The following is a 17,301-nucleotide window of genomic DNA, read 5'->3' on the forward strand; positions in this document are numbered from 1 at the left end:
TTAGATAACATTTAGAGCCATTAGAACGGCTGATTTTATATAATGTTGTCCACTTTTCGTTTCTTGTTTTCTGTCTCTCCAATGCAAACCACCAGCAGCTAATGCAATCGTTCTTGCTTGAATTGAAACTAGATTTGCGAACAAACCGACACATCCGCTCGCAGTGCCAAATGATGCGAAACTGGTTTAATGCGTCTTCTCGTCTTGACGACCGGAAGGCAAATGAGAATTACGACCGGTTGAGGTTTTTAACCACGCAGAAGGTGCGCTCTCCGATGCCGCTGTTTGAATGCGTCTTCTCGCCCCGATGTCTGCTTCCATCCAACGCACAAGAAGAAATGATCGATTTTCGACTACCGTTTCTTCTTCAAAATCGTATTCCTTGTGCGAAAAACCCAAGCAAAAGTGAAGAGTTTTCCGCTTTGTTTTAAAATTTTCAGAAAACCTAATTTTTGAGTTGTTTGTGATTATCTCACACTGTTCAAAATATTATGCTAAATTCCTGATCATATTTTTGATGAAATAGTGAAAGAATTATGTTGCTGCCATTAATACAAGTCGAGATATCCACGATTAAGTTCTGCCCATTCTTCCATATGACTAATTTTGGTAAGGTGCCCCATAGTAAAGTATTCACGACAAAAAATTTTTTTGGGTGGTTGATTTTGCGTGGAATGCCCCATATGCAGTATTTAGTCAAACAGATGTGTGCTGCTGTGGCTCAATCGTTTAAGAGTCGTGCTTTGTGTTCCAGTGATTCTCGGTTTAAGTCGCAACGGTCGCAATCAGTATTCATTTTTTTTTATTTCAATAATTTCTTGTCTTGGAATTTTTCCACACAATATTAAATGTTCTTCCCCGTAAATTTGTGTGATCTGAGACGCTCTATTTATGTGCATCTTATAAGATGTAAAATCACAAGGTTTTTTCGAAGTGTGTAACATAAGATATAGACGATTGAGTTCTTCCAAATCTTATACAATTTAGTGAATTTTGAAAAGACGCCCCATAGTACAGTAAGACGTCGTCACGTTAAAAATTGTTTCAGAGAGCTGCAGACTTGATTTATCATATTGACTCACCCGCTTACTATTTTACTGGACGAAAAGTAAATTATACTTTGTAATAAAAACATGATTGAAGCATGATTGCTTCGAGATGTAATCTCAAAATATTATTAACAACCATGGTGCAAAAACCACCCTACACAATGACTATAATTATACGTATGTGTGTGTCAATTAACACAAAAAGCAATGTTAAAAATTTACGTTTTTGGCCCAGTCTCTCCTATAATCGGTTCAAGCAATCATATATTCGACGCCACAGCCGCAGTACTTGTAACAACTTAGTTCACTGCTGTTGTGTTTATTTAATCAAAGTAATCAAAACGATATATGTTTTGAAGTTTGTAATAAGATCAAGGTCATTGTTTAAAAATGAGTTTGGACAGTTTGCTTCTCATCCCTGGTCGTTAGTTAAAAGTTACCATCTTAAATATATCGCTCAGAACTTTCTATAGATTTCTTTAGAGCAAGCATGGTAGAAATATGAAAACCAAAACCATCCTTAGATCGATCTTCAATGACAATTCAACAGAATTTTACAATCTTATGACTTATGATTCTGGATCGCGTCATTATAATGTCATATTTTCAGTGTTTTGCCATACGAATAAATCAGACTTCAGCGATTAGATACAATTCAACTACTGATTAGAAAAAAATGAACAGTTTCTGAGGTCACAAACAACAACCTTGCCATCATCAAATCAAGTTATAGCAGAGCAACCAGCATGGAAGCGAATGGCGAAACAATGCCCCTGGTCTACAAACGCAATGAGTTAGCTATCCGTAGTCCGGACCGACCAGCATACGGACTACTACCAAACCCGATTGATGTTTGTTCGTTCTCACGCCAGACAGCGGTTGATACGGGAGAGCGTTGCGGCCGCGATTCGGTCACAATCGCTGATAGCCGCCTGATTCTCCGGTAGGGAAATTCCAATATTACGACATTGAAAACATCACACGCACACTACGACTAGCAGCCGATCCGCAGTCATGGAAGAGCCGTGATCGACCCAACACGGAACGGGAACTGATTGTTGATAGAACTAATATATGTACCACCTTAATCAAACAACAGTTGAGTGCCGATCGTGAGTTGGTTAAGTTGGAATTCGTACGATATTCTGTGGACGAGTGTTGATTGTTGTGGTGTATCGATCATTCGATCTGCTATCTCACTGCTGGTGATTGGTTCGTGAATAATCTCAGTGTACCAAGAGGAAGTAATCCGCATGTTCTGACCAACACCTGGAACCGTCCTCGCCGGCAAAATGGATAATTTGTTCGCTTAGTACGTCACGGTTTCAACCCGGTGTCACTCATTTTAGCACCGTTCGCCGACTCTTCAGAACATAAACAAACGTTGAATACATCTGAAGTTGACAGATGCGACAAAATCCGATGGTAGAAAATATGAAGTCCGTCTGCAGTTCGAGGTCGAGTTTGGTGTATGCCGGTATGACTTTGCTTTGTAAGTGCCCGATTTGAATAACATTATGCCAATCGCGCTTTCGAATTGCGTTTGCTCATTCGGCAATGATAATGATGTTTCACGTGCTACCAAATCCAGTACATGACAGTGAGCCCCCCCGGTGAGAAGAAAAAGCTGTCGAACCGGTAGTTTTTGCTAATCCGAAAATAACAACCGAACAGGTCCTACAACTTGCTTTGAACTTGGACTCGATTGCTGTTTTGCTACCGCTGCTGCTGCTGCTGCTACTACTACTGTTACTTTGACTGGAGTTTTCCCAGCCCCAACGTAACGTTGATCATTCCGGTGTAATCACGATAATTAATAGCAGCTCATCGACGATTGCGGACGATGCTAATGCGTATGACTGTAACAGAAACGATGTTGCATTAGATTAGTTACAATAAGAGGAGTTTTTTTTTCATAAATCCTAGTGCGGAAGTGACTGGTTTCACGTCTTTACAGTGACAACGCCGTGCTTCTCTTATCACACATCTAGAACAGAAATAAGGACAGGTTTCACTAGTTTATGTTATTCACTAAAATCGCTGGTTATTCCTTACCACTCGATTTTACGATTCGAAGTCCGTTAAGCAGTTACTTCCCAAGTGCTGGGACTAGAATTTACAGCTGTTGATCAGTTGAAACTAATGCTGACTGGAATAAACAGCAATCAGATACAAAGTTTAAAGAAAGAAAAAACCGGACGTAAATAAGTCAAGCTTCAGTTGATTCATACACATGACTCATGATTGCTTTAAGTCATCTACTGCTACTCACATGATCATGCACTTCTTTTTTATTTGCTGTTAATTAAATGTTTGAATGAAGTGCGAGTAATTTCCTTGTTCGAAACTAGAAAGATGACTAAAATAATACAAACTTACCCCATTCGCCTTGAATCGTATGGTTTTATTTATTTCATATTCTTTTTTATCTATTTAATATTTTGAGATCAAAAGCGTCTCTCCAACAAAAAAACGAGTCCGATCGATATCGCCCCTATGCTAGTTGTATAGGAGTTAATTTGTGTGTTTATGTCTGGAAGGATTTTTAGAATCAACAGGATCATAGCACTAGCCAAGCGCTTGTCATATACACTAAGAACCGGCAGCGATGTCTGTCCAAACATAAGCACAAATTGAGCAACAAAATGTAAGACTAGGGTATTACTACCTTGATAAAAAAGTTCCCGGGATTTATTCAGAAAATTTGGAAAAACAAGACCGTTCACCAAAATCGATATAGTTCCCTTCAAAGTACTTCCTACTCCCTCGATACATTTCTTATGTTGAGATGGCCACAGATGGCCCCAATGATTTTGATGAACAATCTTGTATTTTTATTTTCTGAAAAAATTCCGGTAACATTTTGATCAAGGAGTATGGTTAGCTTTTGCCTTCAAGAATCATCACAATAGTTCATTTCAAAGAACCTCTCAGAACTTGACAGTTCTATCGAACAAATTAGTACATCTTAGCCGTTTCGTTGGTTTTATACCAAAACGTCGAATGACATATGGTCGAATGACATAACGTCGAACGACAAAAAGTGGATTGACGAAATATTGATAGTCACAAATCGTCGAATGTATCGAAAGATCGACTGACACCAATGGTCTAATACGAGAAAAGGTTGAATTGCAGGTAATCGGTAGCAGGAAGAAATGGTATCCCAAAAGAAATTGTGTTGCGCGCTTAGGGCAAGGAACCGGCACCAAACCGCAGAAGTGTCATTCGACCTTCTGTCATTCGATATTTTAGTATATATTCCGTTCCGTCGTGAGATCGGATTCTCATATTCTTGCATGGAAATGCAATTTTTTTTATTTAGTAATATAAGTTTAAAGGGGAGCGGGTCATTTCGCCGAAAGCCATTTCGCCAAAAGTCGTTTCGCCTAATGCCATTTCGCCGAAAGTCGTTTCACCGAATATGTCATTTCGCCGAAAGGATAATTTCGAATACATCATATTATTATTATTTGTGTTATTATGTCTCCTGCATAACTGCTGTGGCGCAGCCACATAACCGAAGCCAAGATGGCTCGGCGGCATACAGCCGCCGAGGCGACGTCGGCAGAGTTGCATACAAACCTGTAATCGCCTCGTTTGACCGGTCTACTCAAAGCTAGGTTTCTTTGCTTTAGTTAGGTCTAACCGAGCGGTAGCGAGGTCGGACAGTACACGAATCAAATCGATGTGGCGAAGCCGCATTAGATATTTTTTCAGTTAGTAAACGGAAAATAGCACATAAAGACTGTCCCAGAAAGTATGGACGCTGTAAATAATTCACAAGTGTTAGATATTCAAATTTTATTCGATATACTGATAATATTAGACTACGACAACAGAATATTATTCTCAACATTTGATATGTAGCCATTGTAGACTAGCTGGCGCACCTTCTTGCGAACGTTCTTCATTAAATTCCGTACACACTTCTTGGCGACTAGTTTTGACACTTTTTCCAATCTTTTTCGAACTGTTGAATGGTTTTGGCTGCCGAGACATGTTTCCTAAGATGTGCCTTCGTTAATGCCCAAAATTCCTCAAATGGGCAATTTGGTGGATTCATGTCTTTTGGGACGAAAGTGACATTTTTGGTAGTATACCATTCTACCGTTGATTTCGAGTAGTGGCAAGAAGCAAGATCTGGCCAGAAGACAACAGGATCCTTGTGGCTTCGAATCATGGGTAGAAGTCGTTTTTGTAAACATTCCTTGATGTATATTTCTCTGTTCATTGAAGCAGTGGTGATGAAGGGTTTCGAAATCTTACCGCAGCTACAAATTGCTTGCCAGACCATACCTTTTTTACCAAATTTTTCGACTTCAATCGATGTCTCTGACTAGTTTAATACTTGCCCTTCTCGCACCGTATAATATTGTGGTCTTGGCAAGGATTTGTAATCGAGTTTCACGTAGGTTTCATCGTCCATGATTATGCAGTTCAAATTTCCAGTAAGAATCGTATTTTACAGCTTTCGAACCCTCGGTCTGATCGATGCGTCTTGTTCCGGACTACGTTTTGGTTGTTTCTGCTTCTTATAGGTTCGAAGATTCAAACGTTCTTTAGCACGAAGAACATTTGACTTCGAAGTGCCCATTTTTTTGGCCACATCCCGAACTGAAACCTCCTTCTTTTGCTCAAATGCCTTCCAACTTTATCCAACTGAGGGTTAGCAGGACCTTTTTTTTCGACCCGTTTTCGGTTTATCCTCAAAGGTGGTATCCTCACCGAACTTCCTGATTGCATTTCGCACGGCTTTTTCACTTACTCCTTCCATTTTTGCTATTCTTCTCAGTGACAGTCCGCGTTCTGTGCACCATTTGTACACAATTTTTCGACGTTTTTCTGCTGAAAGTCCACGCATTTCGAATTGAAAACGAATAAACAACTGCACAAGTGGTTAAAGATGAGAGTAAACAACAAGACGGAGCCATAAAAATTGACAGATTCTGAACCATTGCGAAATGGTAGCGGTTTTTGGTTGCGTCCATACTTTCTGGGAAGTCTTTACATTTGCTTGGTAGATACACCTATGCAATTGCTTTTACGCTTAGTGGCTAATAGTCAACAAGTTTCCTTGTGAACTCTCTTTTAGGTTCATAAATCAATCTTTATTCAAGAGTACAAGAATCAATCTTTATTCAAGAAGTACAATTGTAGGTCAGCAAAACGGGCGTTAACGTTTTATCATGCATTTGTGTTTATTCCAATTCCAATTACAATATTAGGACAATTGCAGGGATTGGCGAAATGACATTCGGCAGAATGTACCTGATCCAGTTTAATGGCACATTGCTTAAGCTTTAAGATGCAGAGGGCATTTTCTAATTTTAAACAATACCAGATGTTTAAACTATTGTGGTGTTGTGTCGCGTTGGAATAACGGTGATCTACTCTGGGGAATCCTGCCTCCAGGTGGTAGTCGGCAATGGTTGGTGGGTTGTAGCTTATCTTGGTGACGCTGGCGCATATTGATGGTGGCCGCATCCATCTGTCCGTGTGGGCCCGCGGAAAACACTATCGGGTCACGAAGACCCGGCGAGTGGTCCGCATGCTGGCCATCGCCAAGAGCGACCGCCGATGAGCCACAATTGATGATTTTGTAGACGACAAAGAGAGAACAGAGAGAAGTAATCATGCACGGAAAAGTAATGAAAACAATTGATAATTAGTTGTACAAATCCATAAATACAAAGACTTTTGTACTTGTAATTTTTTACAAACTTTTTTAAGCGGATCCATCGGAAACCACGATGAATATCTCTTGTTGTATTTAAGGCAGCAACATAATTTCTTCTCCAAACCATCGAAAATAGGTTCATCAATTTATGATAACATTTTCAGTAGAATTAGATATCCAAAAATATCTCAAAGTTGAAATTTATAAAATTTTTGGTATAACCGAGCATTACAATGGAATTCACTTTAAAGTTTTCGGTCATTATTTACGGTTCTTCCAGAATCGGTATTCAGGGATGACCCAAAACTGTTCGTAAGGCGTTGAATTATTATTAAGAATAATTGAATACTTTGGAAGTTTTTTTTTGTATCGTCATCTTCTCTGACGGTTTGAGTTTTAAAAATTCATTACCCTGTAATTTTTTAATCGGAAGTCGTAATCGAATAAAATTCACCAATTTTAAAAGTCTTCTAATTTGAATTTTTGTTCATGAAATTAGGTTTCTATTCCCAATACTTTTAGAGACGAAGTTAGTTAAATCAGTGTAGCTTTCTTTGAAAAATCGTACTGCATCCCAAGTTAAATTCTTGGGGTTACTTCCAGGATCAAAAGCCGAGTAAACTGGAATAACCGTGTCCCGGCTTGGTGGTTCAATGCATAAGACACTGGTCTTACAAACCAGTTGTCGTATGTTCGAGCCCCGACCTGGAAGGATTCGTAGTGTCAGTAGAATCGTAGCACCAGCCATGCAATGGTTCTGTACACTCGGATTCGGCTGCGAAGTCTGTTGAAACAGAAGGTCAAATTCCACTACAGAAATGTAATACCAAGGCTTTGCTTTTTGGAATAACCTTATTTGGTCATTGAATATCAGAACCAATGCAATATTTGCAATGGACAATTTTCCACTAATCACAATCCTGAACCGGAAGCCAGATCTGATTAAAAAGCATGAAGCTTTATGAGATTTTCAGATCTTTCATTTGAATATTTTATGGAGAAAATCGATTCAGTCATCCACGTGAATAATGAGTGTCATTATTTTAATTTCGTTACGCATATGGTCCAGTAGTTAATTTTCTTATGAATCTAGGTTTGTAGATGGGACTTTTATTTGAATCTAATAATTTAAGAAAATTTTTGAGAGAATTGAAAAGAAGAAGTTTGATGCAGGTGAAATTCAATAGCAGGTTATAGGACCAAGAGATCTTATATTAGAATCCAAGTTTGGGAAAATTCGTCCTGCCAACTTCGAGAAAAGTGATTTCAAGGTGCATGTACTCATACACACACACCTACAAAATGACATTTGGTAATCTTGAAATACTGAATCGAATGGTATATGACGATCGATTCGAAAGTATATTTTCTCAGTGATTGCATAACTGTTATATATAAGAAGGTAAAAAGTTTGATCTCACTTCACAAAATGTCATGAAAAAGGATGATGTATACAGTCTTTCAAGTACTGTACACAGTTTTTCAAAGGCGTATCAAAAATCATGTTTCACTTTGGAGAGGAAAAGTTACTTTCACAAAAATGTCAATATCTGCGTTAAAAATGGACGGATTTCAATAAAGTATGACTTGTTTGAAAGGTATTACAACGAGGTATCCATATTTTGGAGTTTTTGAGGTCAATTGAGAGAGCTTTTTCCAAGAATTTTGACATAAAACCTTTTTTAACTCAAAAAATAAACAGCCGATCAAACAACGAAAACAATAGCCAGTCAGAACACTGGTAAAAATTCTTTCAATTTGAAACTAGTCCGACCGAAATCCGCCCAGCCATCTGAGCCTGAGACCTACACCTCCTTCTTCTGCACACATATACAGACACACACATAGACATTTGCTCAGTTCGTCGATTTGAATCGATTCGTATTTGACCTCCGGGCCACGGAAAAATGTGCCAAAGTTTGAGCGATTTTTATACCTATTTTTAATATATATAAAAAAGGTAGAAGTTAAAGTATACAATTTTGAGCCTCCGATAAACAATGCTTCATATCTAAACAACTATTCATTTAAAAGAGTTCATCTTTTTGGTGTGTTTTCTTGTAATAATATAATCTACAACTTCTCCGAAGAAATGAGTTCTCTATCACGCAATGTAGGCAAATTATAACTTTAGCCTCACTTCTTGGTGGAATAATGATAACTTTAATTATATTAAGAGAAGGGGACAAGTCCAATCGAAAATTCTTCTGGATTCATTTAGGCTCCAAAATCAACCTTAGAAGCGCAAACAGAAAACGCGTTTTGGAGTAATTAGGAACACTGTGCACTGGAATAGGAAGAAAAGTCGCTTACACAAGAATATCGATATCTCCATTAAAAATAAATGAATTTTAACGATCTATAGCTTGTTGAATAGCTTTTACCGTGCGAAATCTTAGTCTAAAAACATATTCTGTTTTCAGCAGAGATGCCAGATCTTCAGATTTGTCTGTAAATCTGCAGATCTCGTATATAGTGCTGCAGACATTTTTTGTTTTCCAGACTTTCGCAGACTTTTGAAATTGCCGCGACCTTTTTTTTTGCTCGCCAAGTCAGTTTAGCGTATCATACTTTATGGAGAAATTGCTGCCAGCAAGACATACTTGTTGACTGCAGATTTTTTTCGGATTTTCTGACTTTTGCAACCCTGTCTGAAAATACTTCAAATTTTTACTTGGCATCTCTGGTTTTCAGGGCCAATTGTAACAGATGTTGTCAAAAACTGAAAAATTTGACATAAAACGTCATATAACTGAAAAAATAATTATTCAAACATTCAAGAGCGTTCAGGGCGATGAAGAGACCTTTCATTTGCAACTAGTTAGATCAAAATCTATCCAGTCATCTCTGAGATCTTTTCTTTTGCAAGGTGAAATGCAATTTATACACGGAGTGTGGGACTCTCCACAGGACTACCCAAATGTTAATTGGAACTACCCACTATAACATCTTGGATCTCCAACCCTACCTCCCCGGCACCACTGCTATGTATTACTTCAAGGTGGAAGGCTATTTGTGCTTACAGCATCTCCCCAGATTTATGCAGAATTGGGATCAGCATCCTGCTCTCGAGGGATCGACCAGTTGGATGACGAGGTCGGTCCAGTGATGTCGGTTGGAGGGTAACTTCCGGTTCACTGGCGCCTCGACGACCTAAAACTGATGCTACGTCGCGGAACTACTCGACTAGTCTCCGCCAAAAGATCTAGTCTATACCGACGGAGGGTTCTCCGACGAGGGAAGTCCTCCCGAACCGACGCTTACGGTACACGTCTACGACCCGACCGAAAAGATGCCTAAGTCGATCCATTGATTCCGGTTGGAGCGTGACTTCCGGTTCACTGGCATTCAGACGATCCTAACGGTACCACGCGACGATCTACTCATCTAGTCCCCGACAAAGGACCTAGACTATTCCGACGGAGAGTTTCCCGGCGAAGGAGATTCTCCTGACACCGAGTCCTCTCTTACACCACACGGGGCAGCAAATTATAGTAAATTTGTTATGAAATATGAACGATTACGGATACGAATTATGGGAATAGCTGAGAAAAAGTGTTATATCATAGAATATTTCTAACACATGGATCAATAAGTCCCGAGACTAAAGCAGAGATGGCGCTCGTAGTAAACCAGTAACCACGTCTTTCTAGAGTACTAACCTTTGCTTGAAACGGGTCAAAATTTTAAGTCGATCCGACCAGAAACAGCTGGGTTATCGAGGTTGGAGTAAAGTGGTTTTGAAGTTTGTTTAAAAAATGGAAAAAACCGAGTTTCGTGTTTTGATAAAACATTGTTTTTTAATGGGTAAAAACACCGTGCAAGCAGAACAATGGATTGAAAAATGTTATCCGGACTCTTGTCCATCAAAAGCAACGATTTGTCGGTGGTTCGCCGAGTTTAAACGTGGTCGTACCGACACAAATGACGCGGAACGCTCGGGTAGACCTGTGGAAGCCGTTACACCGGAAAATATGAGTGAAGTGACAAAAATTATAATGAAAGATCGTAAAGTGAAGCTCCGTGAGATTGCTGAGATGACACAGATATCATATGGAAGTGTATTTACTATCCTTCATGAAAAATTGAGCATGAAAAAGGTTTTTTTCCATGTGGGTGGCGCGATTGCTTTCGATGGAACAAAAACAGCAACGAGTCGACGATTCAGAAATTGAACGAATTGGGCTTTAATCTGCTTCCCCACCCCCCATACTCGCCAGATTTAGCCCCCAGTGACTACTGGCTCTTTGCTGATCTTAAAAAAATGCTCCAGGGAAAAAGATTTGGCTAAAATGAGGAGGTCATCCCTGAAACTGAAGCTTATTTTGAAGCGAAAGAAAAATTTTTTTATAATCATGGTATTGAAAAATTGTAAAAACGTTGGAACCATTGTATCACCCTAAAAGGTGATTATGTTGATGAGTAAAAATAATTTTGCAAAAAAAAATGTTGTTTCCATTGTTAGTCTCGGGACTTATTGATCCATGTGTTAGCACTTCAATATGTTTTTTTGGAGGGGGAAAAAGTGACTTTTCCCAAAAAAAATTTACAAAACAATTTGCAATGAGAATTCTAAAATAATTTGACTATTGCGGTTTGATATATCATTCATTTTTTCAAAAGATGTCTGTTATCCAGAATAGTTTAAAGCTCAAAATCTTGCTGGATACCGCAAACACTAAGCTCAATTCTGGTGAATGAAGATCTAATACTTCTTACAAACGGAGAAAACGTTCAAAACCAAACCTGCATGTGCAGAAAATTCGACCTCATGTGGAATGAACAAAGATATCCGGAAAATATTTACATGCCGTTAAATCGACATTTAACTAGAACGATATTATTGACTTGAATTTCTAAAAAATCAGTAGGATGATTTAGAACAGTGAAAGAAATCAACACACCAGAAACTGAACTGAAATCGTTTTAAGATTCTTGGTTGCTATTTGATTCAGTTCAGTTTTGCATTAGTTTCATGGTATCATGCTTGAGGAATGTCTTTTGTAGACCATATGAGAACCAAAACGACAATTTTATCCATCCATCAAATCAATATTATGATTAGATCTCTATGTGGGAAGGAAGATTTTTTTCTCTGTATGGCTCTACAGTTGATTTAAAGAAATTTTATCTTCTAAACCAACAAACTGGGAACAAACGATGTTTATCAATGGTTTCTTGTATCCGATTCGATAATAGTAGACCAAGAATGATGCGTACAGAGTAGGAACCAAAAGCCCTACTTTGCATAAATTACATCTGTCTAGACTCACTCGTTTCCTCCTTTTCATTTGAAGCTAGGTTTTATTGTGTAGTTAAACCCAAACAAGTCGGACCGTAGTCTGGTAGTAAATGTTTGTCCGGTTGATACACAGGAGCAGAAAATGTTTACTCCGTCCTAGTCGATTACGTGTTCATTTAAGTACGAGAAGATTTTTACCTAGTTGAAAATTTCAAAATATCTGCGAAAACGGTTTTGTGTAATATCAGTAAGAGCCATTTGACCAAATTTGAAACGAAATAGCAAAATGAATCAGTTTCTCTTTTGACTCTCGAGTCTTTACTTTCGTGTAGATGCACATCAAAAAGGCTACATTGTCAAAGCAACCATTTTCCTGTTTGTTAACCACAAAACACCCAACTGTAAACACTTATCAACACTAAACTAGCACAACTCGAAAGTTGCGTAATTTGACACATGGATGTGGAGTCAAGATGAAAATTGAAAGCAGCATTCGCAACCATTTCATTCTTATAAACTTTCTAATAACTTTCCAATCTCGAACCTCGTTTCAGTGCTATCGACCACGTCGGCATCGTCGGCAAACATTTCACAGCAAAAAACCAACCAACTGCAAAATCAACCGGATCCAGTGCCGCTCAGCAACGATTTCGACTGGAAGCTGGTGAAAGTATGTACCCACTCCACACGATACAGAAACACGGTAGACATAATGTTGCAACAGCACTCTTTTTCCTATGTCGTCCGCATCCTTTCCAGGAAGTATTCCAGCACGAACAGACAAACACAATCTTCTCTCCCTTTTCGATCAAATTGCTGCTCACGCTGCTGCACGAAGCATCTGGGAAGAATAGCACTACAGAACGAGAGCTGTCGAAAGCACTTTCCGGCTCGGACCTGAACAGAACCCGCCAGCTGTATCGGGAATTCCTGGAAAGCTCCACGGTATGATACACGGTGCGATATGAAATCACATCGCAATACAATGGCGGCATGAATAATTCAAATCGTTATTATAATTTCATTTGTTCGTCGTAGAAAGAAAATAAGGATTACGAGTTCAACATCGGGACTCGAATATTTATGGATCAAAGCATAGCGAATGTCACCGATGCCTACACGGAGCTGGTTGAATCGTGTTACAAAACGACCATAGAACCGGTTACGTTCCGGAATTCCACGGCGACGGCCACGAAAATTAACGATTGGTGTGCAAAAATAACTCTCGGCCATCTGAACGATCTGGTGACGGAAGGTAAGTGAGCTTATTCGTTTCAATGAATCCAGCTTTTCGCAAAAATTCATTCGGTTGCAGATCACATACAAGATGCCTCCATGGTAATCGCTAATGCCCTTTTCCTGAAGGCTTCCTGGAAAAATTCGTTCACAGAGGAGTACACCCAGAAGCGACCATTCCACGTTGCCGACAGTCGGACCGAAGACGTTGAATTTATGGAGCAAACTAACATTTACGAGTACCTGGACGACCAGGACCTTCAGCTTGAGATACTGAAACTACCGTACAAAGGGCGTCACTTTTCGCTTTATCTAGTCCTACCGTACGTGAACAATACTCTGGAAAAAGCTATTGCTTTGCTAAGTACTGATAGCATGTTTAAACTACAGGACAAATTAGGACGCGAGGAAATTGTAGTCATTATTCCAAAGTTTAAATTCGACTTCGGTATAGCGATGAATGATTACTTGAAAACCGTGAGTAAAGGTTATTCCGGTTCAGTGATTTTACAATAATCAATTTAAATTTGAAACTTTCAGCTCGGAATCTCCGAGATATTCACTCGAAAAGCCAACCTACCGCAACTTTCCGGTGGAAAGATTTCCAACCTGGAAGTGTCGAAGATACTGCAGAAAGCAGGCATCGAAGTAAATGAGCGGGGAACGCTTGCATTTGCGGCGACAGGTTGTACAACGTTTCAAAAATTGATAATCTTTTGAACCTAACGTAGCGATAACGCACACCCGGTTATGCGTGTCGTTTTGTTTCTATTTCTCCTTAGAAATTCAACTAGTAAATAAATTCGGCATCGACGATAGTCCCATCCAGTTTGAAGCCAACCGGCCGTTTATGTTCTACATCAAGGACGAAGACTCGGATGCGATACTGTTCGTGGGAAAGGTGCTAAATCCGGTTGCAACGAAGGAATTCAAGTACAACTGAATGGATGGAAACCGGAGCAAGCCAGAGCCAGAATCCATCGACGTTTCATTAGCTTTAATTTTTGTAACCTCAAAACGAATGTTATGTTGGATTTATTAAAATACTCCGAGCGAACGCTCTTTTATAAATTTGAACTGTAACTTTTTTTTAGTTTTTGAGAGAACTCAACAGTAGTAGCTACCAAATGGAGAAAATAAGAAAAAATTGGTGTTCGCTTTAAACACTAATCCAACCTTGGTTCGGCCCCAATTGCAGTTGGGTTTAAAAACGTGCTTAATGTACCTAGCAATGAGATGATACCTTTTTTTATCAATCCGCATGTGTTTTTTGCATGAATATTCTTCGGTGTTTTAGTTCTCATAACATTATTTTAATGACCGTCGTTTTAAGACGCAGTTTGAGATTTTAGTCATTCCGACAATAACGTGTAATGTCGAAACTGCAAATCGGATCGAATTTGAATTTGAACGTGTGACAATCGATTGAACATTCCATGAGATGTCGAAGAAAGTTCCACTTTAAAGTTTACGGTTATTTACGGTACTTCTAGAGCCGGTTTTCAGGAACCAGCATAACCTAAAAGAACTCGTATAGCCATAAATTAATATGACGAATGAATTGCAATTGTGTTGAGTACAACTTTGAAGCTTTTTTGGGGATGGTAATCTTCTATATCAGTTTGAATTCTAAAAACTCATCACCCTGTAATTCCAGAATCGGAAGTCAGAATTGGATAAAATTAATTAATTTTGCATGGGACCATAAATTCTTTAATTTGAATTTTTGTTTTTGAGATTCGATTTGGCCTTTTTTGAGAAAACGATTTAGCTTTGACAAACGATTCGATACTGGAACCGGAGTTCGAAAATCGGTGTAGTCGAAGTCAGTTAAATTCACCTGAGAAGCTGTATAGTTTACATTTGTTTTGAAAATCATTGTAGATTTGTTTTGAAAATCATTGTAAATTTTTGAATACCTTTCGAATCGAAAACTGCATACAAATCTGCAAACCAGATAAACCTGATTAACTTATGGGAAATATACATTTTTATACTAATCACCCTGTATCTTCTAAACCGGAAGTCGGATCTGACTAAAAAGAAAGAAGTTTTCTATGATTTTAGGACCTCTCATTTAAATCATAGATGGTTCTTAGATTTCATTTGAATCTTACATCGGTTCAGCCATCTACGAGAAAAATAAGTTGCATTATTTTAATTTCGTTTCACATATCATCCTGTAGTTCCGCAATCAGAAGTCGGATACAAACGTAATTCAGGAACCTTGTTTGAGAGTATACAACTTTCATATGAATCTGAGGTTGTAGAAAACGGTTCAACCATCTCCAAGAAAATTGAGTGAAATTATTTGTCACACACATATTTTCTGATCTCGACGAACTGATCCAGCATTTATTGCTGTAAGTAGTTTGAATAAATATAACTTATGTAAGTAGTTTAAATAAATATAAATTGCTATCAATTCGAAAATACTGCCATCATCTGGTTTACATGTCATACTCGAATGATTATGTTGCTAAAAGCCGAATCGTGCTAAAATCGGTCCGAGCCAAAATGTCATGAAAAAGGATGCTGTACACCGTTTTTTTTTGTACTTAGAAACAATTGTTTGTAACAGTATGAAAAGACGTGTTCACGTTGCTTCCAAGCATTGATTTGTCATACAATGCTCAAAACTCCTACTGCTGCAATTGGGGGAAAAGACGCTTACACAAAAATGTCGATATCTCGGATTGACGGATTATAACAATCTATGGCTTGTTGGATAGGTATTACCGTGCGAAATCTACGTCTGGAAACATATTCTGACAGACATAAAACTTCGTATAACTCAAAAAGTAAACATCCTATCTCAAAACCATTTAATAGCGTTCTGGGTGACGAGAAGACCTTCCATTTGCGACTAGTTTGATCAAAATCGGTCCAGCAATCTCTGAGATCTCGACCTCTTTGTTGACATCACACACACACACACACACACACACACACACACACACACACACACACACACACACACACACACACACACACACACACACACACACACACACACACACACACACACACACACACACACACACACACACACACACACACACACACACACACACACACACACACACACACACACACACACACACACACACACACACACACACACACACGGACATTTGCTCAGTTCGTCGAGCAGAATCGATTGGTATATGACATTCGGCCCCCCGGGCCTAGAAAAATTTTTCTTAAGTTTGAGCAAATCCTATACCTATTATTTATATATACACTGAGGTCTTCTTTATGCGATCTTTTTTAATGCGGTTTTTTTAAGCGACTTTTTTATGCAAATTTTCAGAGTTATGCGGTTTCCCTTCTGCGGTTTTTTTATGCGAAGTTTCAGAGTTATGCGTTTTTTTATGCGAATTGTTAGAGTTATGCGGTTTTTTTGCGGTTTTTTTATGCGGTACGTAAACTCACATAAAAAAAGACTTCAGGGTATAAAAAAGGTAAAAAGGGTTGGATTCGGCTTCAACTGAAACTGTCACTTTAATTTATGGTCAGGCTTCTACAAAATATTTAAGAAAATTCGAAAAAAAAACATTTCTTCTTCAAATTGCTAGAAAATACTTGGTAGAAAAAATAAAGGAGGGTGCGCGACCAGGCACGAAAAAAACTTTGATCGGATTTTTCTCGAAACCATGTTTTTTTAACTGAGTCACTCGTATTCCAAAACTATTGAACCATACGACGTTTTACTCGTTAGATGTCTCTCTTTGGTCGGAAATACAACCAAAAATATTCATAGTTATTTGAACAAGTTATTAACAATTAAACGTGCATAAAAAGAGTGTAAAATCAAAAAATGGTCGCCATTTTGTTTTTTCTCAGTGGAAACTTTTCATTCCAGTTCCGACCATAGCCAACTGTTTTGTTTGTTGCTCTCCGATGATTGATTACCAAGAAATAATGACACTCACAAAAAAAAGAACGAAGGGCAGGGATCCACTAGGAGATTGATAGTACTTATTAGCTCTCTCCGGACAGTACCAGCCTAGATGCCGTGTGGAATCCGGCGGGAAAAATGAACCAAGAATGGATCCACTGTGTTCCTGCTTCCATGTCGTAAAAGGTAACAA

General features: G+C 38.7%; 2 protein-coding genes across 5 annotated transcripts in view; one reads left to right on the forward strand and one right to left on the reverse strand.

The window, feature by feature from the left end:
- LOC131435937 (uncharacterized) overlaps positions 1-17,301 on the reverse strand; it is a 316,170-nt gene that overhangs the window by 139,376 nt on the left and 159,493 nt on the right. The window lies entirely within an intron of this gene.
- LOC131434154 (uncharacterized) overlaps positions 1,653-17,301 on the forward strand; it is a 32,545-nt gene continuing 16,896 nt past the window's right edge. Inside the window, exons 1-7 of the mRNA XM_058600803.1 lie at positions 1,653-2,541; positions 12,526-12,641; positions 12,731-12,916; positions 13,010-13,226; positions 13,287-13,684; positions 13,748-13,892; positions 13,990-14,148. Coding sequence (XP_058456786.1) covers positions 2,457-2,541; positions 12,526-12,641; positions 12,731-12,916; positions 13,010-13,226; positions 13,287-13,684; positions 13,748-13,892; positions 13,990-14,148 — 1,306 coding nt within the window. The 5' untranslated portion in view covers positions 1,653-2,456. The remainder of the gene's footprint in view (positions 2,542-12,525; positions 12,642-12,730; positions 12,917-13,009; positions 13,227-13,286; positions 13,685-13,747; positions 13,893-13,989; positions 14,149-17,301) is intronic.

Source organism: Malaya genurostris, chromosome 3, assembly GCF_030247185.1.
Source record: "Malaya genurostris strain Urasoe2022 chromosome 3, Malgen_1.1, whole genome shotgun sequence".
Lineage (NCBI taxonomy): Eukaryota > Metazoa > Arthropoda > Insecta > Diptera > Culicidae > Malaya > Malaya genurostris.